Below are 25,900 nucleotides of genomic sequence, written 5' to 3' on the forward strand. Positions count from 1 at the left end.
GCCATTGGTGTGGTTTATGAAATTTTAGGTGTTAGTGGGTGAGATGGATTTCGTGAGATACACGCTTCTTGCTTAAAAGGACGTAAAGAATTGAATAATGGAGAGAAGAGTGGTGTGAGTGGGATGATTTGATGAGGAAGAAGAGAGGAAGTGCGCCTGTATTTATAGGTGCGCTCTTTGGTTTCGTGACGGTCGTCACGCGTAACGGGTGTGTAACGGTCGTCTGCAACGGTCATCTATGTGTAATGGTCATCTGCATAATGTGTGACGGGCATGGTGGATCCATGACGGGCGTCACGCCTGTGAGATGGGCGTCACACTACATGTGACGGTCGTCACATGCTTGTTCGCAAATTTTTCATTAAATGTTGTAGCAGTTTAATACAGTATAATATAATGACTGAGAAATTGAATTTAGAAGCATAAATAAATAAATATAGAAGCATAAATAAATAAATAGCAATGTTATTAAATTAAAAGATTAAAATTAAATGTAATAATAAAAGAAATAATAACGATAAAAGAGCAATAAATAAAAGCAAAAAAATTTGCTCCCTCCCCACACAAAACATAGCAGTGGCCTCATTGCTTAGTGTGAGTAGGAGAGATCAGTGGTCAGTGAAATCAGCCACGGTTCTATCCCAATGCAGGTTCAGCCTGGTTCAAGTGATCAAACTGTTCGACGACGACATCCATTAGGCCTAAGATATCAAGGCGCATGATCTTAATTTCTTCTTTCACAGTTGTAATATCAACATGGAAATCATCCAGACGGGTAAGAAGCATGGCAAGATTATCTACATAGGATAGAAGTTCTGGTTCATCTATGTTATAGTAGTTTGGAGGTGTTTCAGGGTCAGATTCATCAACATGGATAGGGTCATTTAAATACTCATATATAGGCGGTGTCTCAGGAGGTGAAGGTGGATCAATTGGGTGTTCATCTAAATTATAAAGCCAGTTATTTCAGTTATGAACACTTGTTCTCTCATGGTTAGGCAGGGTAAATAGTCGAAAAACATCGTTATTAATTAGGTAATCAAAAGTATTTGGCCCAAGGTTTCCTATGATTCTACGGTCAAAGCAAAATTCAATGTCCATGGGTCGGATGTGTCCAAACGGTACATGCTCGTAAAGTGGGCGTCTAAGTCCAATGGCATCAGCTATCATGGTTACTATGCCTTCTATTATGATTGGGGTGCGATTGTTCTTTTCAAGGTGAATGAATCTCTCCATCATAAATGTCACAACATTGACATGTCGACCTTGATCGACACAGAGCAAGATGAAAATTTCATCTCGTGGCACTATGGTGTTGTTCTCTTCCTTTCCAAACAGGGTGTGGGCTAGTATTTTATGGAAGTAGCGGACAGCAGGGTTGTGGATCATTTGGGAGTGCATCTCGTTTGGGTTAGGGTGGTAGTCTACAGTTAAGCTACCCCAAAAGTAATCTAGGTCGATGTCATCGATTAATTCCTCCTGGCGGGTAGTGAAAACAAATGGGCCACTAGGAAATCCTAGGAGGTCAGCAAGGTCTCTACGATTATAAGTGAAGTCCATGCTAAACAGCCTAAAGGAAATCAACCCTTTGTTAAGTCCGCAACCATGCTCGGGGTTGTAAACTAGGGAGCTAAGGAATTCTAGGGTGAGTTCACGGTAAGTGAAAAACCTTCTTTTAATAGCAGCATTCTCCCATCCTAACTGGTTAAACATAAACAAGATGTTGTCTCGAATACCTAACCTATCCATGGTAGGTCCATCATAGTATATGGATAAATCCATATCCTTCTGAGCTAAATAATCATAACGCCTTCTCTGAACTCTGCCTCTGAAAATTGTGTCTACTGGTTGCATGATGAAAGTTAGTAACTAACTAGTGATAAATTCGTTTGTTAATCAGTATCCGATGTTTCTAAGTTAGTAACTAGAAGCAACAAGTATTACTGCATAGAATCAAGGAAAGGGGAGCAAAAATACAGAAGAAAGTCAAAGAAAGAAAATACTTAGTAACAAAGATAACATATAAAAGAAAAGGCGGGTTGTCTCCCACTAAGCACTTTGTTTAATGTCGTAAGTTCGACAGTAACGTTGCGATGTACTAGTTTTGTGGTTGAGCAGGCAGCTCTATAAGTCTTCGACTGTTTAAGTAATCTCTGTTGTCAATATTATGGTAGTGTTTCAATCGATGCCCGTTTACCATAAATGGTTCACTATTTCGACCTTTGATTTCTATCGCACCGCTTTTAAGGACTTTTGTGATTTCGAAAGGGCCTGACCACCTAGATTTATGTTTTCCCGGAAAAAGCTTAAGTCTTGAATTAAATAGTAGTACTATGTCGCCGACATTAAACTCTTTCCTAGATATACGTTTGTCGTGCCATCTTTTGGTTCGCTCTTTATATATCCTGGCATTCTCATATGCGTCCATTCGAAATTCTTCCAATTTGTGAATGTCCAAAATTCGTTTCTCACTTGCGGAAGTATAATTTATATTTAGGGTCTTAATTGCCCAGTAGGCTTTGTTTTCTAATTCCACAGGGAGATGAAATATTTACCGTAGACTAATTTAAAGGGTGTGGTCCCTATTGGGGTTTTGTAAGTTGTCCTGTAGGCCCACAGAGCTTCGTTTAGTTTAGATGACCAGTCTTTTCTGGATATTCCGACAGTCTTTTCTAGAATCTGTTTGATCTCTCGATTCGAAACTTTGACTTGCCCACTGGTTTGTGGGTGATAAGGTGTTGCTACACGGTGTCTGACTCCATACTTCAAAAGAAGTTTTCCAAAGATATTTGATATGAAATGGGAGCCACTGTCACTAACTACTAGTTTTGGCACACCGAATATAGGCAAGATGATGTTCTTGAACAACTTAATCATTACTCGTGTGTCATTTTTCGGAGAAGCTACAACCTCGATCCATTTTGAAACATAATTGAAAGCAACGAGTATGTACTTATTACCAAAAGAAGATGGGAATGGTCCCATGAAGTCAATCCCCCACACATCAAAAACTTCCACTTCTAAGATTCCTGTCTGTGGCATTTCATCGCGTCTTGAGATGTTACCAGTGTGTTGGCACCGGTCGCATTTTATAACCGCATTATGGATATCATTCCATAGAGTAGGCCAAAAAGGGACCAATTTTATGATCTTAGTACAGGTCTTTGAGGTACTTGCATGCCCTCCATAGGGAGCGGAATGGCAATGAGAGATTATGTCGTCTATTTCATCCTCAGGAACACATCAACAGAAAATACTGTCGGTACCTCTTTTGAAAAGCAGAGGTTCTTCCCAGTAGTATTGTTTTAGATCATGAAAGAATTTCTTCTTTTGTTGGTAAGATAGGTCCGGTGGAAGTACTCCAACAGCTAGGTAGTTGACAAAATCAGCATACCATGGCAGAGTTGCATTCGTATGAATTTCTTCCACGGATTCTTCTATTTCAGTATCATTTATTGTTAGTTCAGACATGTCGCTTTCCATTTGGGCTATGAGTCGTTCGTAAGGGAAATCATCATTGATTGGAATTTGTTCAGGTTTACTCCCTTCGATTCGTGATAAGTGGTCTGCTACTACGTTTTCAGTACCCTTCTTATCTTTTATCTCTAAGTCAAATTCTTGTAAGATTAGGATCCATCTTAAAAGTCTTGGTTTGTCATCCTTCTTACTTAGCAGATATCTAATAGCGGCATGGTCAGTATAGTTAATGATTTTCGCCCCTACTAGGTAGGAACGGAATTTGTCCAAGGCGAACACGACGGCTAAAAGTTCCTTTTCAGTGGTGGCGTAGTTCATTTGGGTCGGATCTAATGTTCTACTTGCGTAGAAGATAGCATGAAGTTTCTTATCCTTTCTTTGTCCCAGGACTGCGCCTACGGCGTAATCACTCGCATCACGCATGATTTTGAAAGGTAATCTCCGGTTAGGTGGTTCCATTATGGGTTTGGTGATTAAAGATGTTTTTAATTGGTTGAACGCTGTTAAAAATTTTTCATCAAAGATAAAATCAACGTCTTTCATTAATAAACCCATAAGTGGCTTGGTAATTTTCGAGAAATCTTTGATGAAACATCGGTAGAAATCGGCGTGTCCTAAAAAGCTTCGTATTTCTCGTACGGTTTTCGGAGGTTGAAGGTTCTCTATGATTTCGATCATAGCTTTGTCTACTTCAATTCCTTTATCAGATACTACGTGACCTAACACGATTCCTTGTTGGACCATGAAATGGAATTTCTCCCAATTCAAAACGAGATTCACCTTTACGCATCTTTCAAGTACCATTTCAAGGTTTAATAGACATCCTTCGAAGCTCTGCCCACAAATAGAAAAGTCGTCCATAAAGACTTCCATAATGTCGTCTATAAAATCAGTGAAGTTTGACATCATGCATCTTTGGAATGTTGCAGGAGCGTTGCATAATCCAAATGGCACTCGTCGGTAAGAGAATGTACCATAAGGGCACGTGAAGGTTGTCTTTTCTTGGTCGTCATGATGGATTAGAATCTGAAAGAATCCTGAATAACCGTCTAGATAGCAGAAGTGAGAATGCTTAGCCAATCGTTCAAGCATTTGGTCAATGAAAGGTAGAGGAAAATGATCTTTCCAAGTGGCTTTGTTTAGTTTTCTATAGTCGATGCACATTCTACTTCCGGTCACAACTCTTTGTGTTATAGATTCACCCTTCTTATTCTTAACAACTGTAACACCTCCTTTCTTGGGTACTACATGAACGGGGCTAACCCATTGACTATCGGAGATCGGGTATATGTTTCCAGCATCTAGTAACTTCTTTACTTCATCCTTGACTACCGTACTTAAGATTGGGTTGATCCTTCTCTGGTGTTCTCTAGAGGTTTTACAATCTTCCTCCAGCATAATGCGATGCAGACAGATGGAAGGACTTATCCCTTTTAGGTCGGCGATGTTGTATCCTAACGCAATTGGATATTTTCTTAGGACATCTAGTAACTTTTCAGTTTCCATCTATCCCAAGTCAGCGTTGACTATTACTGGTCGTTTGAGTTCAGTGTCTAGGAATTCGTATCTTGGGTTCTTTGATAGTGCTTTTAATTCCAAGTCAGGTTTCTTTGGGCATGGCATGTGGTTGGGCGTAAGTGCTAAGCATTCGCTTAGACTGTCGTTTTGGTATGGTTCATGCCAATTATCGTCTTCAAAGATTGGAGGGATTTGGATTTTCATTATATCAGAGTATATGGTTTCTTGCATCTCCATCTCTCTCACGCACTCGTCTATGACATCAAGTAGATAACAGGTGTCGTCTATAGCTGGCGCTTGTAAGAATTGTGTCAAGATGAATTCAACCTTTTCCTCTCCAACATCGAATGTTAGCTTACCTCTATTTATGTCTATTATGGCTCTGGCGGTAGCCAAGAATGGCCTTCCTAATATAATAGGTGTACTGGCATCTTCTTTGATGTCCATGATTATGAAGTCTGTAGGAATGTAAAATTGTCCTACACGTACAGGGACATTCTCTAGTATACCGACAGGATATTTGATTGAGCGGTCAGCTAATTGAAAAGACATCTTGGTCGGTCTTAGTTCTCCCATATTAAGCCTTTTATAGATGGTTAAGGGCATTACACTAATGCTGGCTCCTAGATCGCATAGAGCTTTGTCTATGACAAATTTTCCAATGACACAGGGTATGGAGAAACTACCCGGGTCTTTTAGTTTGGGAGGCATGTTATTTTTGATTATTGCGCTACACTCAGTAGTAAGTGTAACTATTTCATTATCCTCGATTTTTTTCTTATTGGATAGGATCTCCTTAAGAAATTTCGCATATGAGGGCATTTGTGTGATGGCTTCTGTAAAGGGAATTGTAATGTTTAGTTGTTTCAGAAGTTCAACAAATTTCCCAAATTACCCTGTAGTTTTAGAAATTGCGAGTCTTTGAGGATACGGAATGGGTGGTTTATAAGGAGGTGGAGGCACATAAGGTTTTTCTTTATCTTCGGGCTCTCGGGTATTATCTTCTATTTCCTACGGTTCACTTACCTGCTCAGTTGTGGTTTTGTCGGGTTTTTGGTACATGGCAGGCTTTTGGAGTCTTGGATCTACGGGTCTGTCTATTTCTTTTCCACTCCTCAGTATAACGACATTTGCATGTCCTTTTGGATTAGCTTGCGGCTGTCCAGGAAATGTTCCAGCGGGAGTGGCAGTAGATGCTTGTTGTTGAGCCACTTATGAAATCTGTGTTTCAAGCATTTTGTTGTGGGTGGCTAAGGCGTCTACTTTGCTCCCTAGTTGTTTAAGTTGCTCGCTAGTATGTATGTTTTGGTTCAAGAAGTCTTTGTTTGTCTGAGCTTGGGTAGCTATGAAGCTTTCCATCATTAATTCGAGGTTTGACTTCCTAGGCATGTTATGAGCATTATTAGTTGGCTTTTGATATCCAGGCGGAACAGTTGGTGCTTGGCCAGGTGCATACAGGGCGTTGTCATTCTTATACGAAAAGTTGGGATGGTTTTTCCAACCTGGGTTGTAAGTATTCGAATAAGGATTTCCTTGTGCGTAATTCACTTGATCGGTTGGGACTCCTGCTAATATCTGACATTCTGGTGCAGTGTGTCCAAGGTTTCCACATAACTCATAGTTTGGAGTCACGGCAACCACGGTGGCTGCGGGTGGTATGGTCAAGTTGTCTAACTTTTGAACAAGGGCATCTACCTTGGCATGGACATGGTCAAGGCTACTGATTTCATACACTCCACTTTTTGTTTGGGACTTTTCTACTGGAGTTCTTTCACCTTCCCATTGGAAATGGTTTTGGGCCATGTATTCAATGAGTTGATATGCTTCATTGTATGGCTTATCCATAAGTGCACTGCTTGTGGCAGCGTCTACTGTCAGTCTTGTGTTATACAAAAGCCCATTGTAAAACTTGTGAATGATCACCTAGTCTTCAATACCAAGATGTGGACATATCCTCATCATGTCTTTGTATCTCTCCCACACGTCGTAGAGAGATTCTACATCTTTTTGTCGAAATCCGTTGATTTGAGCTCTCAGCATAGCAGTTTTGCTTGGCGGAAAATATCGGGATAAGAAAACATTCTTCAGATCTTCCCATGTTGTAACTGAGTTGGATGGAAAGGATTGCAACCAAGCCCAAGCTCTGTCTCTTAGTGAGAAAGGAAAGAGGCGTAGTCTTATCGCATCTTGAGATACACCATTCGCCTTCACATTGTCTGTGTACTACACAAACTTGGTCAGGTGTTCATTAGGGTCGTCCGTAGGATTTCCAGCAAATTGATGTTGTTGGACGGCAGATAATAATGAGGGTTTCAGCTTGAAATCGTTTTGATTGATAGCCGGGGCAGCAATGTTGTTGTGAGGTTCTTGTTGGGACGTGGTAGTGTAGAATTTAAGAGGATGATTTTGTGGTCCTTCTTCAGCCATGGTTGGCTTCTCGTCTTGTTTAGCAGTAGGAAAGAAGATATCGGGAATATCGTACCTTTGTTGGTACTCTAGTATTCGGCATCTTATATATAAGAAACGCTCTAATTCTGCGATTGGCGGTGCTAAGCTATCGCCTTGTGAGCGAGTACTTGTCATACAATCGAGGGAAATAAGGGAAAGTAGAATAGTTTTTTTTTTATTTTTACCTTAGTCTATACCGTGCTACGAAAGAATCGCACTATTTAACTAAATCAAATCCACGGCAACGGCGCCAAAAACTTGATACGTGCGTGATTGTATATAGAATATAGTCTATCGGGTACTTGACTACAAGTGCACAGTCCAGTCCTTTTAGTTTTAAAAGATATCGAACCCACAGGGACCGATGGTCAAACAAATGCTACTAACGTCACTATGTTTAGCTAAGGGAATGAATTTTGGAAGATTGGTTGAAGAAAATTAAGTCTAAGAAAGGTTGAGTTTTAAGAAAGTATTAATGGGGGGATATCAGTATGCAACGCATTAATTGTCAGGGATTCGATAAGTCACCGGTGTATAATTTAAGTACCAAATATCTTTCAGTAGAAAATACTTATTTAAAAGGCTTTATCTCACACTCTCGTGATTGTTGATTCGGACTATACCTTTAAGTCAAAATGTACGCTCTCACTGTCTCATTTGAAGTTAAAAATACTTTTTGAAAATAAATAAGTTCTAATTGCTTTTAAAGTGCTCTCGCTGTTTTTAAAATCAATGCCTAGTTTTTACTATCCAGCTTGAGTCTCACGCTCTCGCGATTGTTGGTTCTCGCCTTAGTTAATTTCCCACTCTCGTGGCAAAATTATATTAAATAGCTTCTCACTCTTGTGACAAAGTTAATTAAATTTAAATTAAAAACCACAACCGAAAATATTTTTTGAGACGAGTTTTTCATCGATTATTATTAAATCCCATCTAATTAAATTGTTACATACCGATACTGGTAGTTTAGCCGGACATGTTAAATAACGCAAACGCATACGAGCATAAACAGATTAACAGTGCAGCGAACATAATTATAATAATAACAGAGCAATAATAATAATAATAATTGAATAAAAACCTGGAAATTGGATTAATAGAGTACGTCGAATCTTGAAGTACTTGAGCAGTCCTCCACAGGTCAGTAGGATTCTGCTTCTTCGATACAATTGCTTACTAAATTAAATTAAGTGTAGTAGTTCCCCAGTGTAGGAAACTACTACTTTGGCTAACTGAAAAACGGAAAGGGAAAGGGAAAACGGAAGTTCTAAACGGAGTGGTAACTGAATTGCGTTAAGGAAAAAGGTTGCTGAAGGAAAATAACACTAAAAAGCTAAAATGTTGTAGAAAATAAATTGCAGAGGGAGAGTAGACGTCCCCTCGTTTCTAACTTCTGTCCTTTTTATATCTCTTGGTAGGTCATGGCAGTTGAGAGAAACAAGGATGACTCGGTTGAGTGAGAAATCCACAAGAAAGTGGTTTTGTTGCGGGAATATAGGCACGTTTTGCACGCTTCTATTGACTGTTTCAAGGCTTTGATTTTTGCCGTGTGACGCTCGTCATGGGCCTGTGACGCTCGTCATGGGCCTGTGACGGTCGTCACAGGCTAGGCGTGCCGATCGTTACGCACTCTATGATGATTATCACATTAGCAATTTTTGTGTTCTGATGCTTTCTAATTTTTCTGCTGCTTTCTCATCTGTTTCTTCTTCTTTTTCTTCCTTTTCTACATTTTTCTCATTTATCCATGGAGATTGAAATACCTGCAAAAATAACTCGAATACTTGCGGAATAATCGGAATATAAACTAAAGTGGTATGATCTTTGAGTGTAAATCAAGGCAAATATACGATGTATTTTCCCGTTATCAGGTTTTAAGGATACAGTTCGTGGAGGAGGATTTAGGCGGATAGAAGAAATAGTGGAAGACGGAGGAATATGGAGATGAAGGTGGTTTTCGCGGAGAAGGGTAGCGGTTGTGATTGCAGATCGGAGAGAGGTCGAAGGTTGTGGCAGAAGGGTTCGTAAGGGTGGTGTAAGACCCCAATTTTGACCCTAAGATCCCTCATGGCATCATAACATCGCATTTGCATAGCCTCAAGGATCTTTAGCATCTTGGTTCCCTTTGCCTTTGGGTGGGACTCCTTGTGATTGGTTTGAGATCACCAAGCATGCTTGATTTATACATCATTGTTTCTCTTACTTTTGTTTACTAACCAAAAGCACAAAAATGTGTCACTAACATCTTTTGTTTGAAGCTTGAGTATCATCCAAGACACTTTGTGGGTTCTATTTAGATGATCAGTCAACACAAGGGAATGGCTTGAGATACTTCCAACAGGTTCAAATGAGGTCTATTCGTCAGTCAAAACGTTAATCTTGAAGGAGCAAAAGTTTGTTCATGAGCTGTCATGCTCGCTAGGCGAGTAGAATGGGTCGCCTAGCGAGTCCCAAGGAAAGCCACCAGAATCAGCTACGCTCAGAGGAATTTCTTGAACTGTCATGCTCGCTAGGCGAAGCCCACGTGTTTAAAAAAAACGAAAAACAAAAAAAAAAACGAAAAACGAAAAACGAAAAAAATAAATAAGTAAATAAATAAATAAATAAATAAATAAATAAAATATAATAGAAAATTTTTGGACTTAGGCCTCTCTCATTTGAGCCCACAGGTCCACAAAAATCAGGTTATAAATTCAGAGTTTCAGTGAAACAAAAGGCATTCTATTCCTATTACCCTGGCAGGGAAAATGATAGTGAGAGAAGAGCTAACAGAGTTCAGAGCAACCTCTAGAGACTAAAGGGAACTCATCGGCAAAGAACCAATTCCCTCTCATATAAACCCTCAGATTGCTTCGCAAACCCAACCGGGCAATTCAATTTCATTCGATCTCTCCAGTCAGGTTTGCCTTATTCCCATTACTTTATGCTTTTAATTTGAATGCTCTGAATGTATGAGGTATTATGGGTGAATTTGATACCCTTTTAATGCATGTGTTTGACAAGAGGTTTAGGCCTCCTACCCTTGGTTGCTTTTTGTGAGCTTTTTGTGAATTTTAATGGCATGATTCATGTGGTTACATTTTGATTTGGGGACAACTCTTGATTACCCTATCTTGTTTCTCTAACCTGTTTGTTGAGTTTTGTTTTGTGAGGGCTCATATGACTCTTGCAGAGATGGCTTGCCAGGTGTTCCACTTTATTTGTGGGATACCACCTGGAGGTTTATTCCGATTACCTGTACTGACTCACTTTCTTTGATGGTGCTAGCTTGAGAGATCTCTGGGTGTCTTATCTCTCTAATTGTTGTTACTTTGGATCTTTATCCGTACGGTAGATCTCTCGATCCCTTTACTTTTCCCGCATGTTACCGATTTCTTAGGTTTCGTAAAGCCTCTCGTGGCATGTCAATTAAGGTAGCGCGGTTCCTTCATCTAGGACTGCCATTTTGCATGAGCATCCCTAAAACCCCAAACTCATTGATTTTTCTTCTCCTAAGAACACGTTATCTCCTTCTACTACAGGCGAGTAAGTCTCCAAAGGTCGAGCATCCGGTAGATTGCGTAGTAACGTCATTCACCCCAAAACACAACCCTTACCCCATAGGTGGTCGAATTACGTTTTGCTCTGATTTTCATCCCAGATGAGATACGTAGGCATAAGACGCGATGTCTTAGAGAGCATACTCCTCTTTAACCCATAGGTAGTCGAGCTACAAAGACTCTGATTCTCAGATTCAGATGAGATACGTATGAAGTGGATGCGACGTCCGTGCGAGTCATTTTCTTTTGACCCTTCTTTTAGTAAGTAGTACATTAGATAAACATACACGCTTTTCTCATCCCTTCAATCATATTTGCACAAATAAATTTTAAAAAAAAAACAACAACCTTTGCAACAAATGGGCTCCCTAGGAGTACCTAGGATGCTTTGGGGGCCTAATACCTTCCCATTGCATAACCAACCCCCTTACCCAGATCTCTGACATTTTTACTAGTTTTTGATTCGATAAAACTTTTAGGTTTTTGTTCGCTTTCTAACCATTCCTTTGGATAAATAGAAGTGTGGTGGCGACTCGACTTGATTGATTTACCTTGGATTTAGTCAATATCTCTAATGGTAACGAATACCCCACTATAGAAAAGTGGCGACTCTGATGGGGAGATGAAATCCTAGTGGGTTTTGCCTACTTTTCATGTTTGTTGTATTGTATTGTATTTTTTTTGTGACATATTTTTGTGCAATTTGGGATTACTGTATTGTATGTAATGATTGAATTGCTTGATATTAAGTCCTTGTATGCTTGGTGATCTTTGTGAGATGAGTTCTATACCCGAACTCGAGTTCACTTAGGATAGGAGAATGGCGTAGTCTTGTCGACTTGTGTGGAGTTATTCCTTAGCAAGTTGACTTGCAAGTCCATTCACTTGGTGGAGGTCATGTTGGGATCAATAATGTCACACAAGTAAGTTGTGGTTAAACATTACTCTTTCCAATATAGACCTTAGAAGCCAAGGACCTTAGTTTACCAAACCCATCTTGGCCTATTCGTAGGATGTAGTGTGAAAGTCGTTCAAGTGTAAGATTTGATACGATTGTTACGCGATACTACACTCATAAGAGTCTCTCTTGAGAATATTTTTGGAATACGAGTAGTCGTTTCTCCGATAATATCCAAAAGATGGGATGATGACTATGGGAACCTTTTGTAGAACATGTTTGGCAGGTTTAAACATTGGTACACTCCCTTTGGGTGGTTCTTAACCTAAACTCCATGCTCGTGACTTGCAACAAACCCTTGATTCATGGTTGATCCGTTCATGAATCCTTAATATCAATGGAACTTGGATGTTGATAAGGTGTAAACCATAATCCACCAAAATGGATGATTAATATTAAGGATAACATGATCCATCCCATGACCTTTGTTTGGTGTGCTTTGCTTGATCCTTGAGTGTGATTGTTGCATTCATGCATTCATGCACCCATTTGCATCCATATCATCAATAAATAAGAAACTTTTCAAGGAACTGAAGGGGTTTATTTGCAAAATTTTCAGACATAGAAAGACAAAGAAGGAATACAAAGAAGTACAGCTTCAGACAACCAGACTTGAAAGAGTTAAGGAATTTGACATCTTATGTATTAGACCCCTTGGTTTTCAAAGCTCGTTTTGGGAAGCTTCTTCCTCTCCTGACCACTCAGGTGGATGAAGGATTGATGAGTGTATTGGTGCAGTTTTACGATCCTCTGTACTGTTGCTTCATGTTTCCGAATTTCCAGCTTTTGCCTACCCTTGAGGAGCATGCTTACCTTGTGGGTATACCTATTCTAGACCAGTTGTCGTTCAGTGGCTTGGAGAGTATTCCTACTTCTCAAGAGATAGCTGACATGTTACACATAGATGAATCTCTAGTTGGTTCTCATATGACTACCAAAGGTGGAATTCAAGGTCTCCCTTCTGAGTTCCTCATTGCTCAAGCTACTATATATGGGAAGGCCATGAGTGAGGATGCCTTTGAAGCCATATTTGTACTTCTCATCTATGGATTGGTATTGTTCCCCAACATCGACAAGTTTATGGATGTGAGCGCTATTAGGATCTTCTCTACTCTTAATCCCATTCTGACTCTGTTGGGCGATACCTACTTCTCTTTGCATATGAGGAATGCAAAGGGTGGTGGCGTCATTGTGTGTTGTTTGCCTCTGTTGTATAAGTGGTTTATTTCTCACTTACCTCAGACGGTCGCTTTCAAGGAGAACAAGGAATGTCTATGGTGGTCCACGAGACTTATGTCTCTCACTAATGATGATATCTCTTGGTATAACCGTGTGTATGATGGTGTGCAGATTATTGACTCTTGTGGTGAATTCTCCAATGTGCCTCTTCTTAGTACATGTGGTGGGATTAACTACAATCCTGTTTTGGCACGTCGGCAGCTTGGGTTCCCCCTAAAGGATAAACCCAATAACATTCTGTTAGAGGATGTATTCTTTCAGGATGGTAAAGATCCCCAAGGCTTAAAAGCTAGGATGGTCCGCGCTTGGCGCAAGATTCATAGGAAAGGAAGGAAAGAGTTGGGTCCTAAGAATTGCATCGCTTTGGAGCCTTACACGGTTTGGGTTAGGAAGAGGGCGTTTGAGTATATCATGCCTTACGAGTATCTGAGACCTACACCTATGATTATGGTTGGGCCTTCAACCCTCCCTAATCAAGGAGTAGAGGAGTTGAGAGATGAAGACCGTTCACGTGCTTGGATCCGTGAACGTGAAGAGTTGCTTCAGCAGATTAAGGAGAAGGATGCGTTGATTGAGTTTCTTGAGCATCAGGTTATTGATGACCCTGATGATGTATGGACGTCTCTACTTCCTCAGTCTTCTAAGTTCTAGAAGAGGAAGTATAATCGACTCGCCAAAGAGAAGGCCGATATGGAGGCAGCTACGAGAGGGAGGTGAAGAGGCTTCGCGCATCTTATCTTCCTGTGTCCCGAGCTTTAGATGATTGTTTCTAGGGATCCATAAGACGATTATTTTCCTTTTCTCTTGTATATGATTGACGATGCTGCACTTCTTTTCCCTGATATTATTTGATGAGATATTTCCATAAGTGATAAAATACTTAATATTTCCAGAATTTGCAAATAAAACTCTAAAGTTCCTTTGAAATAAAAAACAAATCATATGCACAAGCATTGCATGCACCATATGCATAAGCAGGTTTTGTTTCCGGTCCCTTGCCCTTTGGTCTAACTCTGCGTTCTTCATTTATTTTGAAGACAAGCTGACTCACCGGTACTACACTAGAGCCAACATTTCAAGACTGATGGATCACTTAGAGCAAGAAAATCGCGAGCTGAAAGAGGAAGTGGCCAGATTGACTGCCCTAATGGAGTCATTCATGGCTGCCCAGAGCCAGTCTTCTCCGACACCTTCAACTCCTCCCCAGAGGACAATTATCTCCGAGATTGTCTCCTCTACTGTGCCCGCTTCCAGTGCACATATTGTTCCAACAACCATGCCAACCGGGTTCCCGTGGGGGATGCCTCCCAATTTCATGCCTAAGGGTCCTGTTCTTACCTTTGCTTCTCTGCCGACATCTAGCCCGGTCCTTGTCGTTCCTCCTCCTGTCGTGCATACTTTGCCCAGGGTAGACGACACCATATATCCTTCTGAGCCGTCTGAGGGTCCAGATGTTAATGAGAAGATGGATGCCTGTAATGATCAATTTCTTGAGCTTCGCAAGGAACTGAAAACTCTCAGAGGGAAGGATCTTTTCGGCAAGTCTGCTGACGAACTCTGCTTGGTTCCAAATGTGAAGATCCCAGTGAAATTCAAGGTCCCTGATTTTGAAAAGTACAAAGGAAATACTTGTCCTCTCAGCCACCTGGTCATGTATTCCAGGAAGATGTCGACTCAAACCGATAATGACCAACTACTCATCCACTACTTTCAGGACAGTCTGTCCGGTGCCGCTTTGCGTTGGTACATGGGTTTAGACAGCGCGAACATCCGATCCTTCAATGATCTCGGCGAAGCCTTCGTCAAGCAGTACAAGTACAATGTGGATATGGCTCCTGATAGAGATCAATTGAGAGCCATGTCCCAGAAGGATAAAGAAACATTTAAGGAGTACGCCCAGAGGTGGCGAGAGGTGGCAGCATAGATCGTGCCTCTTCTAGAAGAGAAAGAGATGACTAAGATCTTTTTGAAGACTTTAAGTTCTTTTTATTATGAGCGGATGATTGCTAGCGCTCCTTCTGACTTCACCGAGATGGTGAATATGGGGATGCGTCTAGAAGAAGGGGTCCGTGAAGTACGGTTAACTAGAGAAGAAGGCTCTTCTGCCAAACGTTATGGGGCGTTTGCAAAGAAGAAAGACGGAGAGGCACATGCTGTGATCTCCCATGAGAAACCAAGAAGACCCTCTGTGAGGAGGAAGATTATGCCTCCCTCCAGTAACCAGCACCAAGTGGCTCATATAGCACCTATTTTCAGAGACAATCAACAATATCAGCAACATAGTAACAATCAGCAACCACATCCGCAATATCAGCAACAACAGCATCGACCGCAGCAGCATGCCTACCAGCCTCGAAACATTAATCAAACCAGCACGAGTTACGAGAGGAAAAGGGTCACCTTCAATCCTATTCCTATGACGTACACAGAGTTATATCCCTCTTTGATAGAAAGGAAGATGATTACTCCGAGAGACCCACCGACTATACCTGCTAACCCCTAGTGGTGGTATAAGCCTGAGTTACATTGTGTTTACCATTCTGGTGCTCCCGACCACGACGTGGAGAATTGTTACCCTTTGAAGACCAAGGTTCAAGACCTTGTGAGGTGTGGTATTTTATGTTTTGAGGACGTAGGCTCTAATGTGAAGAAGAACCCATTGCCCGAACATGGGAAATCTGTCAACATGGTCCAGGGTTGCCCTGGAAAATACAATGTCAAATATGTCAGTCATATTCAACAGTCTCTGGTCCAGATGCATCGTTTGTTGTGTGACTATAGTCATTATGAGCATGAACATGATAGATGCTGAGTCTGCTCTGTTAACCGATTGGTTTGTTGCCAGGTGCGCAAGGATGTTCAGGAAATGCTGGACGAAGGAGTCATTGAGATCCTTCAAAACAGGAATGTTGATGAAAATGAGCCTGAGGTCAATGTGATCTCCCAAGTGTTCCGGATACCCGGGCCTGTTATCATCAAGTACAATGGTAGCAAGCAGAAGGCTTCTCCCGCTCTGATCATTAAGCCTGTTGGTCCTGTGCCTTACTCCTCTGAAAAGGCAGTTCCATATCGCTATAACACCGTAGCAGTAGAGAATGGGAAAGAGGTGTCCTTGCCCTCTTCTTCTGTTGTGAATATTGTCGATGTTAGCGGTTTGACCTGTAGTGGCCGTGTATTTTCAGCACCGCCGAAGCCTCAAATCAATGCTGATTTTGTTGAACGCTCGATCGGGAACGCTGTAAATTCTCCGAATCCGGCACTTGCTGTTAAGCCCTCCTCCGTACTGAAAACTCCTACTTTTGTTGGCCCGAGTGGCAATGTGAAAGAAGACTGTGATGAGATGCTGAGACTCATCAAAAAGAGCGAGTACAATGTTGTAGACCAACTTCTACAAACGCCATCCAAAATATCTGTGGTATCCTTACTCTTAAATTCAAAACCACACTAAGAGGCTCTGCAGAAGGTGTTGGATGTGGCATATGTAGATTATGATGTCACTTTGGAGCAATTCGATAGCATTGTTGCAAACATTACTGCTTGCAACAACCTGAGCTTTTGTGACTCTGATCTCCCTAGGGAGGGAAGAGACCACAACTTGGCTTTACACATATCTATGAATTGCAAAGACGATGCCATGTCCAATGTGCTGGTGGACACCGGGTCATCATTGAACGTATTTCCAAAGTCCACTCTCTCAAAGCTATGATATCAAGGGCCTCCCATGAGGCAGAGTGGAGTAGTTGTGAAGGCTTTCGATGGGTCTCGCAAAACTGTGATTGGGGAAGTTGATCTCCCAATCAATATCGGACCAAGTGATTTCCAGATTACCTTCCAGGTTATGGACATTCACCCTTCGTATAGTTGTCTCTTAGGCAGACCATGGATTCGCGAGGCAGACGCCGTCCACCCTACACCAGAAAATGAAATTCGTGAAAAACAAGAAGTTGGTGGTGGTAGGGGGAGAAAGGGCTCTCCTGGTTAGCCATTTGTCTTCCTTCTCTTATATAGATGCTGAGGTTGAAGTTGGAACTCCTTTCCAAGCGTTATCCATTGCTGAGCTTATTGAGAAAAGAGCTCATTCATTTGCTTCCTACAAAGATGCAAAGCTGGCCATTGAGCGTGGTGCAACCACTGGTTTAGGAAAAATGATTGAGTTAGAAGACAATGAGTCCCGGGCTGGCATAGGTTTTTCTTCTGGTACTTTCAACAATCAAGGGCTATTCAAGAGTGGAGGTTTTATCCACACCGGTCAGGACGAGGAGGCTATTGCTATCTTAGAAGAAGATGCAGAGGATTCTGGCAATTTCATCATCCCTGGAGGGGTCTGCAATAATTGGGTCACTGTGGATATTCCGACAGTTGTCCATAAGTCAACGTAATAATCACTTTGTTTGAAAACCCTTCTCCCATGCCAAAAGGAGGAGTGATGACATCGTTGGCGCATAAGTACAATGATATTTTTCATTCAATAAATTCATGTTAAATGTTTGTTTTTCCCATTTATTTTCCCTTTTTGTTTTTGCATGAAATTGGTGATCACATAAAACCTTAAAAAATAAAATAAAATCAATCTTTTCATCTGCATAATGATTTGCCTTGCTTGAATTCTAAATCTTTTCATATCCAAAATCATTATGCAGGTTGATTTCTAAACCCATTGAACATAATGACCCAACACCATCTCCCAATTTTGAATTCCCTGTATTTGAGGCAGAGGAAGATGATGTTGAAGAGATTCCTGATGAGATCACTCGGCAACTTGAGCATGAAAAGAAGATCATTCAGCCGCATCTTGAGAATCTGGAAACAGTCAACTTGGGGTCTGAAGATTGTGTGCGAGAGGTAAAGATTGGGGCACTTCTGGAAGAATCTGTTAAGAAGGAAATGATTAAGTTGCTACGAGAATATGTTGACGTCTTTGCCTAGTCATATGAAGATATGCCTGGTCTAGATATTGATATTGTGCAACATTTCCTACCTTTAAAGCCTGAGGGCGTGCCTGTGAAGCAGATACTCAGAAGAACTCATCCTAATATGGCAGTGAAGATCAAAGAAGAAGTTCAGAAGCAAATTAATGCGGGGTTTATGGTGACTTCTATATATCCTCAATGGGTGGCCAGTATTGTGCCCGTGCCTAAGAAAGATGGAAAAGTTTGGATGTGCGTGGACTATAGAGACTTCAATAAAGCTAGTCCGAAAGATGATTTTCCTCTACCACACATTGATATGTTGGTAGATAATACAGCTAAATTCAAGGTCTTCTCGTTTATGGATGGATTTTCTGGATATAATCAGATTAAAATGGCACCCGAGGATATGGATAAGACAACATTCATCACACCTTATGGAACATTCTGTTATCGAGTGATGCACCTTCGGTTTGAAGAACGCCGGAGCCACGTACCAACGAGCTATGACTACCTTGTTCCATGACATGATGCATAAGGAGATTGAGGTGTACGGTGACGATACGATCGTTAAGTCAAGATCATAGGTTGTACTCCCTGTAGAGGTGGAGATCCCATCAATGAGAGTCTTGATGGAGGCCAGGTTGACTGATGCTGAATGGGTTCAGAGTCGTTATGACCAGCTGTACTTGATAGAAGAAAAGAGATTGACTGCCATGTGCCATGGTCAGTTATATCAGCAGAGAATGAAGAAAGCTTTTGATAAGAAGGTCAAGCCTCGTGTGTTTCGAGAAGGTCACCTTGTGCTCAAGAAAGTTTTGTCTTTCGCGCCCGATTCCAGGGGCAATTGGACTCCGAACTATGAGGGTCCGTATGTTGTTAAGAGAGCCTTTTCAGGCGGTGCTTTGATACTTACAACTATGGATGGGGAGGATTTCACTCGTCCTATGAATTCAGATGTAGTCAAGAAATACTTCGCCTATAAAAAATGAAAACTGAATAGCTCGCTAAGTTGAAAACCCGAAAGGGCGGCTTAGGCAAAAATGAGCGTCTCGGTGGATTGAAAACCCGAAAAGGCGATCCAGGCAAAAGTTAGAGACACAAAAAATATATAATAATGATATATGTATCCCGCTAGATTGAGTACCTCATCCTGGGGCAATCTAGGAAAAAAATTAGGGATTTGGCAAGTAACTGCATCCTGACAAGACTTTGTTCTACAACTATCGTCCGTCAGAGATTCTTGCTCATTATCAACCAAAGCTTCAAATACATCGGATTCAGAATTGGTGGAGAAATGGTCATTATGTTTAATGTAGCCCTTTTCCAATATATATCACCAATTTCAAATTTGTAAAGATCTATGGAGTCTTGCCATTCGCAGACTACCATTCTATCAAATAAATTTGAGCCTTTTATCCAATTATTGGCACTCTTATCTGTTTCTATTCAACAAATGTTTTGCATGTTTTGATTAAGAAAATATCATTGTTTTAAACGATCAAATTTTTTATATAATTTGTTTTTAAACAAAGTGAACATTCACATTGACGAAAGGATACTTAGGAGATCCTCAGTGCTCTCCCAAGGGTGGTACGATCCCCAACTGGGTAAGATTTTTGTCCATATTCCTGGCATGACTGTATCCCCTCCCTCCGGAACCCCTTGTGGTTTATCCTACCAAGTGGATTTCTTGTTGAGAGTCACCTCTCTTCCCTTCAGCAGAGTAGCAATCTTTCTTCCTCAGCAGCTTGGATCTCTTTGGGCAAGAGTGGTATTTGGTGGTTGATCCCGATAAATCCTTTATCTCCTCGGATAGATTCCCTAGTAGAGTTGTTGGTGTGGTGGACCTTGTCTATGATAACTCTCGTCCCCAGCTGGAATGATTGATGATTCATCCCCTGCAGAGTTCTTTGCTTCCTGGTATCTCTGATCCCCAGCAGATTGGATACTCTCCGGTGAACTTGGCTTTCTCTCTTGAGATGTAGTACCGGGTGGTTAATTCCTGGACCTGGTTGTGTTAGATATGTCTGTCTGTCAGCATACATCATACATAAACCGCGCATACATGCATAATTATAACATTCATATATTCATGTTGCATTCTTTGCCATATATCGTTGTTTGCTGTCTCCTGCTATTTGGTGATATACTTCCCCAAGCAGACGTGTGTGTCTGATCTCTCCATATAGAGTCAGCTCCATAAGCAGATAGCGTCTATCCTTTCTTCCATATTCCCCACCGGGTTATATCCTCGTGGATGTTGATTGTTTTTGTTCCTTCCCAACACATATACTGGGATGGTTTTCCCCATTGAGTTATATCCTCACCGGGACAAGTCTGGATTTGGTGTGCCTATCTAGTTTGATCCTAGATCGGTCTCTTGAGACTCTTTTCCTGTTTCCCCGTGGTAAATGAATAATTGCTCAATAATTAGTAATTATCATCCCCGGCGGAGTCTATGTTTCTCTACCCTCATACCGGCAGTTGTAAACCCTATTTCTTCCATTTTCGCAGAGTAACTATTTTTGCTCATCTTTAATTGGTGACAATTATCTTCATCCAATATTCGATGATGATATCCCCTCATCTGTTTGGATAATTGCCCTGATTACGCAATTTATCCCCAGCGGGTCATCTCTCGTCTACCTTGTTGTTGTTGGTGACGATTGTTTCTCTCCTGAATTGGTCATCATTATATACCTAGTTTCGGTATCCCGATGCCTTTTGTTTTTGGTCGATTTATCCTTTATTAACCCAGTAACCGGTTGTGGATAATCGCCCATGCGAGTATATTATCTATGTTCTGACGGTAATAGATGATGTATCTCATGCACTCTTTGGTCGAAGCTTAGTTCTTCCCCAGTTGAGTAAGATTCGTATCCCCTTTGTGGAGTCGAATATCCATCCTGTAATCGAGTTTGCTTTTAGCCCTCTTTTGGATGATGAGTGTTTTGGGAATATTCCCCAATTCACGCCTTGGTTGGTCACCTATTATATGCCCAGTAACCGGTATCCCCGGTGTTCCTTCCTCTCTGCTCCCTATTATGACTTTTTGTCCCCTGTGGAGTCAGAATCCCTGAGTTGAAGTATACCTTTTAGGTTTTCCTCAGACGTTTTGAAGTTTTGATATCTCTCACCCTTATACCGGTCTTGGATATTCATCTCTTCCTGAGCATGTTGTATCTCTCACCCTCATACCTGGCGTTCAGATCACATGTCTCCTTGAGCTTATTACCCAGTAACTGGTAATACCTCGTCCCGCTGCTTCCCCAGGAGTGTCCTTGTGGACATCCCCAGCGAAGTCCCTTAGTGGATTGTTTTCATCCGGATTTTATCCAAAGTATCCGCTGTGGATAGTTTTTTGTTGTATTGGCATATTCCCCAATACATGCATCTTCGAGTCAGCTTGAGTCTTTCCATTGGATCTTTTCCCTTTGGAATTCTGTTCCCCACGCTTTGAGTCGTGACCTGCTCGCGCATTTTTATCCCTTTTCTATCCCCAGGAGAGTCCCCAGGGTCTTGGTCCCATGGAGTGAATTGCTCATATGGATTATCAGTGGCTTCTGGTTTCTTTGCTTTTGTGGACACATATGTCCACAGAGTGCTACCATTTTTCATACCTACATTTGCATCATGAGGTCTCTTAGGGACCAAAATTCGTCTCTTTGTTATTATTTGAGCCCATTCTACCCCGTCGAGACGAAGATTTTAACCTTCACTTCTCCGGCTAGAATGACCTTAAATAGGGGCATTTGTAAGACCCCAATTTTGACCCTAAGATCCCTCATGGCATCATAACATCGCATTTGCATAGCCTTAATGATCTTTAGCATCTTGGTTCCCGTTGCCTTTGGGTGGGACTCCTTGTGATTGGTTTGAGATCACCAAGCATGCTTGAATTATACATCATTGTTTCTCTTACTTTTGTTTACTAACCAAAAGCACAAAAATGTGTCACTAACATCTTTTGTTTGAAGCTTGAGTATCATCCAAGACACTTTGTGGGTTCTATTTAGATGATCAGTCAACACAAGGGAATGGCTTGAGATACTTCCAACAGGTTCAAATGGGGTCTATTCGTCAGTCAAAACGTTAATCTTGAAGGAGCAAAAGTTTGTTCATGAGCTGTCATGCTCGCTAGGCGAGTAGAATGGGTCGCCTAGCGAGTCCCAAGAAAAGCCACTAGAATCACCTACGCTCAGAGGAATTTCTTGAAATGTCATGCTTGCTAGGCGAAGCCCACGTGTTTAAAAAAAACGAAAAACGAAAAACGAAAAAAAAAACGAAAAACGAAAAACGAAAAAAATAAATAAGTAAATAAATAAATAAATAAAATATAACAGAAAATTTTTGGACTTGGGCCTCTCTCATTTGAGCCCACAGGTCCACAAAAATCAGGTTATAAATTCAGAGTTTTAGTGAAACAAAAGGCATTTTATTCCTATTACCCTGGCAGGATAAAAGATAGTGAGAGAAGAGCTAACAGAGTTCAGAGCAACCTCCAGAGACTGAAGGGAACTCATCGACAAAGAACCAATTCCCTCTCATATAAACCCTCAGATTGCTTTGCAAACCCAACCGGGCAATTCAATTTCATTCGATCTCTCTAGTCAGGTTTGCCTTATTCCCATTACTTTATGCTTTTAATTTGAATGCTCTGAATGTATGAGGTATTATGGGTGAATTTGATACCCTTTTGATGCATGTGTTTGACAAGAGGTTTAGGCCTCCTACCCTTGGTTGCTTTTTGTGAGCTTTTTGTGAATTTTAATGGCATGATTCATGTGGTTACATTTTGATTTGGGGGCAACTCTTGATTACCTTTGAAATTCTAGTTATCAGACTTTGGATGTCACACTGGTTGTTATGACATCCAATTCTGCACAGACAGGGATTATGCAGAACTTAATAGTAAGTGCAGTAAATAACACAAGTAATTGTTCACCCAGTTCAGTCCAACATGACCTACATCTGGGGGCTACCAAGCCAGGGAGGAAATCCACTATTAGTAGTATCAATTCAAAGCTAAACTCACCCGTTTACAACTTATCACTTAATCCCTACCCAATGCAATTTCAATCTTAACCTAAGATCAGAGTTCCTACTCACTCCCCCTCAATCACCTCAGTGATATTAAAGACACTTTGAAGTCACACTTCAAAAAAAACTCTTGATTATGCTTCACAGCTTAAATCAAGATACACAGCACTGACGCTTAAAAGCTTTGAGTGACACAACACTTACAACTCAATGAACACCCTATGCCAAAGCAATCATCTACTTGATAATGGCTTGGCTTACAAGATACGTCTAATACAAGACTCACAAAATACAGCAGTGAAGTATGATGGACACACTAACTCTTCACGCTTCAAAATCCCCAAAACTGAATGAAGGAATGCCTTCCTTTTTATATTGCAGCACCTGGGCTTTTGCACCTGTATTTTCCTGAATTTTAGGTCACACAAGTTCCCTCAAATTCAACATTTAGGTTGCTAACAAATAGGCTATTTGTTAGGTTCATTGAATGTAGCTTGGTTGTTGATTTCCTGGATTTTCTCTCAGCTGTTGAATCCCTAAAGAATAGCCTGAGAAAAAGCTGAAACAGAAAACTGAACAACCTACAATTTAGCATATGCTGTCAGGCACGAATGTCACGACATTCAGCTTGACATCAAGGTCCATATGCTGAGTCTGTTTTTCCAGAAAACAGACTGTACAACTTGCTGACCTGTACATGATCAAAATGACCATACTACAGTAACAACTTACATTAGTAAATGTCAAAGTGTCCAACTTAACATTTACACATTTGGCCTTAAGTTAGTTCTGTTATTCTCTTGAAGAACAAACTAAGTTATATGCTGAAGTATAGCAGAACACCACTCTGCCTAATCTTCACCAGCTGCTGTTAATGATGAATGTCACAACATCCAGTTTGACATTCAGTCAGTAGGCCTTATGCCAGGTCTGGTTCTTCCTTGATAACCAGACTGCAAATGAATACTAAGTTCTAACAGAACTTCTGTTCCTTAGTATCTGTTGACAGGTATGAATGTCACAGCATTCAATAATCCTGTGTTAGCTAGTCCTGCAGTAACTACAAGGTAGTCACATATACATGTCATGACATCAGTCAAGACATTAGTGTTTTACCATATAATGCAGCCAATTTAAACACCTACAAACTCCCCCTTTGGCAAATTTTTGGCTAAAACACTTTGATCCCCATAACAGAGTTCATAGCAGCGGAATAATACTAGCTAATACACTCAGAGTGGCAGCACACTCACACACATGGAAGTTAAATAAAAACTTCACATAGCAGCACACACATATTAGAAGTTGCACCTAAACTTCAACATCAGCTGCAGGGGGGGGGGGTCTTCAGATCTGTCATGAGAGTCTGTTGTGGAGACCCACTCTGTTTGTCAGGGGTATTGGTGATTATTACTCCCCCTTTTTGTCACAAATGTTGCCAAAGCCAACAACATAGTCAGAGCACAATGACAGAGATCCAGACTTGGTTTTACTTCACAGTTTCAACCAAGTTAACATCCACTTGATCTTGCTTCACAGCTTCGATCAAGTGATCACCCACTTTTGCTTTACAGTAGGTACCACCATATCAGATGCCATGATTTTGTTTCTGACATCCAGAACCACTCCTGCATGAACAGCATCCTTGAACTCCTGCAGGTACAAAGCCCTTCTCTCTGTTGGGTGTCTCCTTACCCTCTTGTATACACCCTTGTTGCAAGCAGCATAGCTATGATCTGTTGACCAATCATAGCCTAGTACAAATTGTTTAATAGGCAGAGATATTAAACAATTTATCCCAAACATCAGTGGTTGCTATAAGGTCTCAGAGAGACATATTCCCAGTTTGCTCCTTAAGTTTTCAAACTGAGTAGCATCCAGAGCCTTTGTAAATATGTCAGCCAGTTGAAGATCCGTGGCTACATGTTCCAAAGTGATCACCTTGTCTTCCACCAGATCTCTGATGAAGTGGTGCCTAATGTCAATATGTTTGGTCCTGCTGTGTTGGATGGGATTCTTGGAGATGTTGATGGCACTGAGATTATCACAGAACAATGTCATGACATTTTGAGTGACATTGTACTCAGTGAGCATTTGTTTCATCCAAACCAGTTGGGAGCAACTGCTTCCAGCAGCTATGTATTCAGCCTCTGCAGTGGACAGAGAGACACAGTTCTGCTTCTTGCTGAACCACGATATGAGGTTTTCTCCTAAGAAGAAACATCCACCTGATGTGCTTTTTCTGTCATCAGCACTTCCAGCCCAATCAGCATCACAGTATCCAGATAGGACAGGCTCAGACCCATGTGAGTACAGCATCCCATAGTCACACGTCCCATTGATGTACTTGAGAATCCTTTTGACTTGATTCAAGTGGCTCACCTTGGGCTCTGCTTGGTATCTGGCACACACTCCAACTGCATAAGAAATGTCAGGTCTACTTGCAGTTAGATACAGCAGACTACCTATCATGCTTCTGTACAGGCATTGATCAACACTAGGCCCTCCATCATCTTTGGTTAGCTTCAGATGAGTAGGAGCTGGAGTCCTCTTGTGCCTGGCATGATCCATACCAAACTTCTTAACTATGTTCTTGGCATACTTGCTTTGGGAGAGAAACATAGAGTCCTCCATTTGGTTTACTTGCATTCCAAGGAAATAGGTCAGTTCTCCCACTAGACTCATTTCAAACTCAGATTGCATCTGGTGAACAAATTTTTTAACCATTTGTTCTGACATTCCACCAAAGACTATATCATCAACATAGATTT

The 25,900-nt window shown here is 41.1% G+C and overlaps 1 protein-coding gene and 1 non-coding gene across 2 annotated transcripts; one reads left to right on the forward strand and one right to left on the reverse strand.

The window, feature by feature from the left end:
- Positions 1-636: 636 nt before the first annotated feature.
- Positions 637-3,936, reverse strand: LOC127102204 (uncharacterized). The gene is made up of 2 exons (XM_051039608.1): positions 3,669-3,936; positions 637-944 (listed from the first exon to the last, which is right to left on the reverse strand). Exons 1-2 carry the CDS (start codon positions 3,934-3,936, stop codon positions 637-639), a joined length of 576 nt encoding a protein of 191 aa, XP_050895565.1.
- Positions 3,937-6,928: 2,992 nt separating this feature from the next.
- On the forward strand, positions 6,929-7,035 carry LOC127116285 (small nucleolar RNA R71). The gene has a single exon (XR_007801242.1). It is a non-coding gene; the product is annotated as a small nucleolar RNA R71 (small nucleolar RNA).
- Positions 7,036-25,900: the final 18,865 nt, after the last annotated feature.

Source organism: Lathyrus oleraceus, chromosome 1 (genome assembly GCF_024323335.1).
Source record: "Lathyrus oleraceus cultivar Zhongwan6 chromosome 1, CAAS_Psat_ZW6_1.0, whole genome shotgun sequence".
In the NCBI taxonomy this organism is placed as follows: Eukaryota; Viridiplantae; Streptophyta; class Magnoliopsida; order Fabales; family Fabaceae; genus Lathyrus; species Lathyrus oleraceus.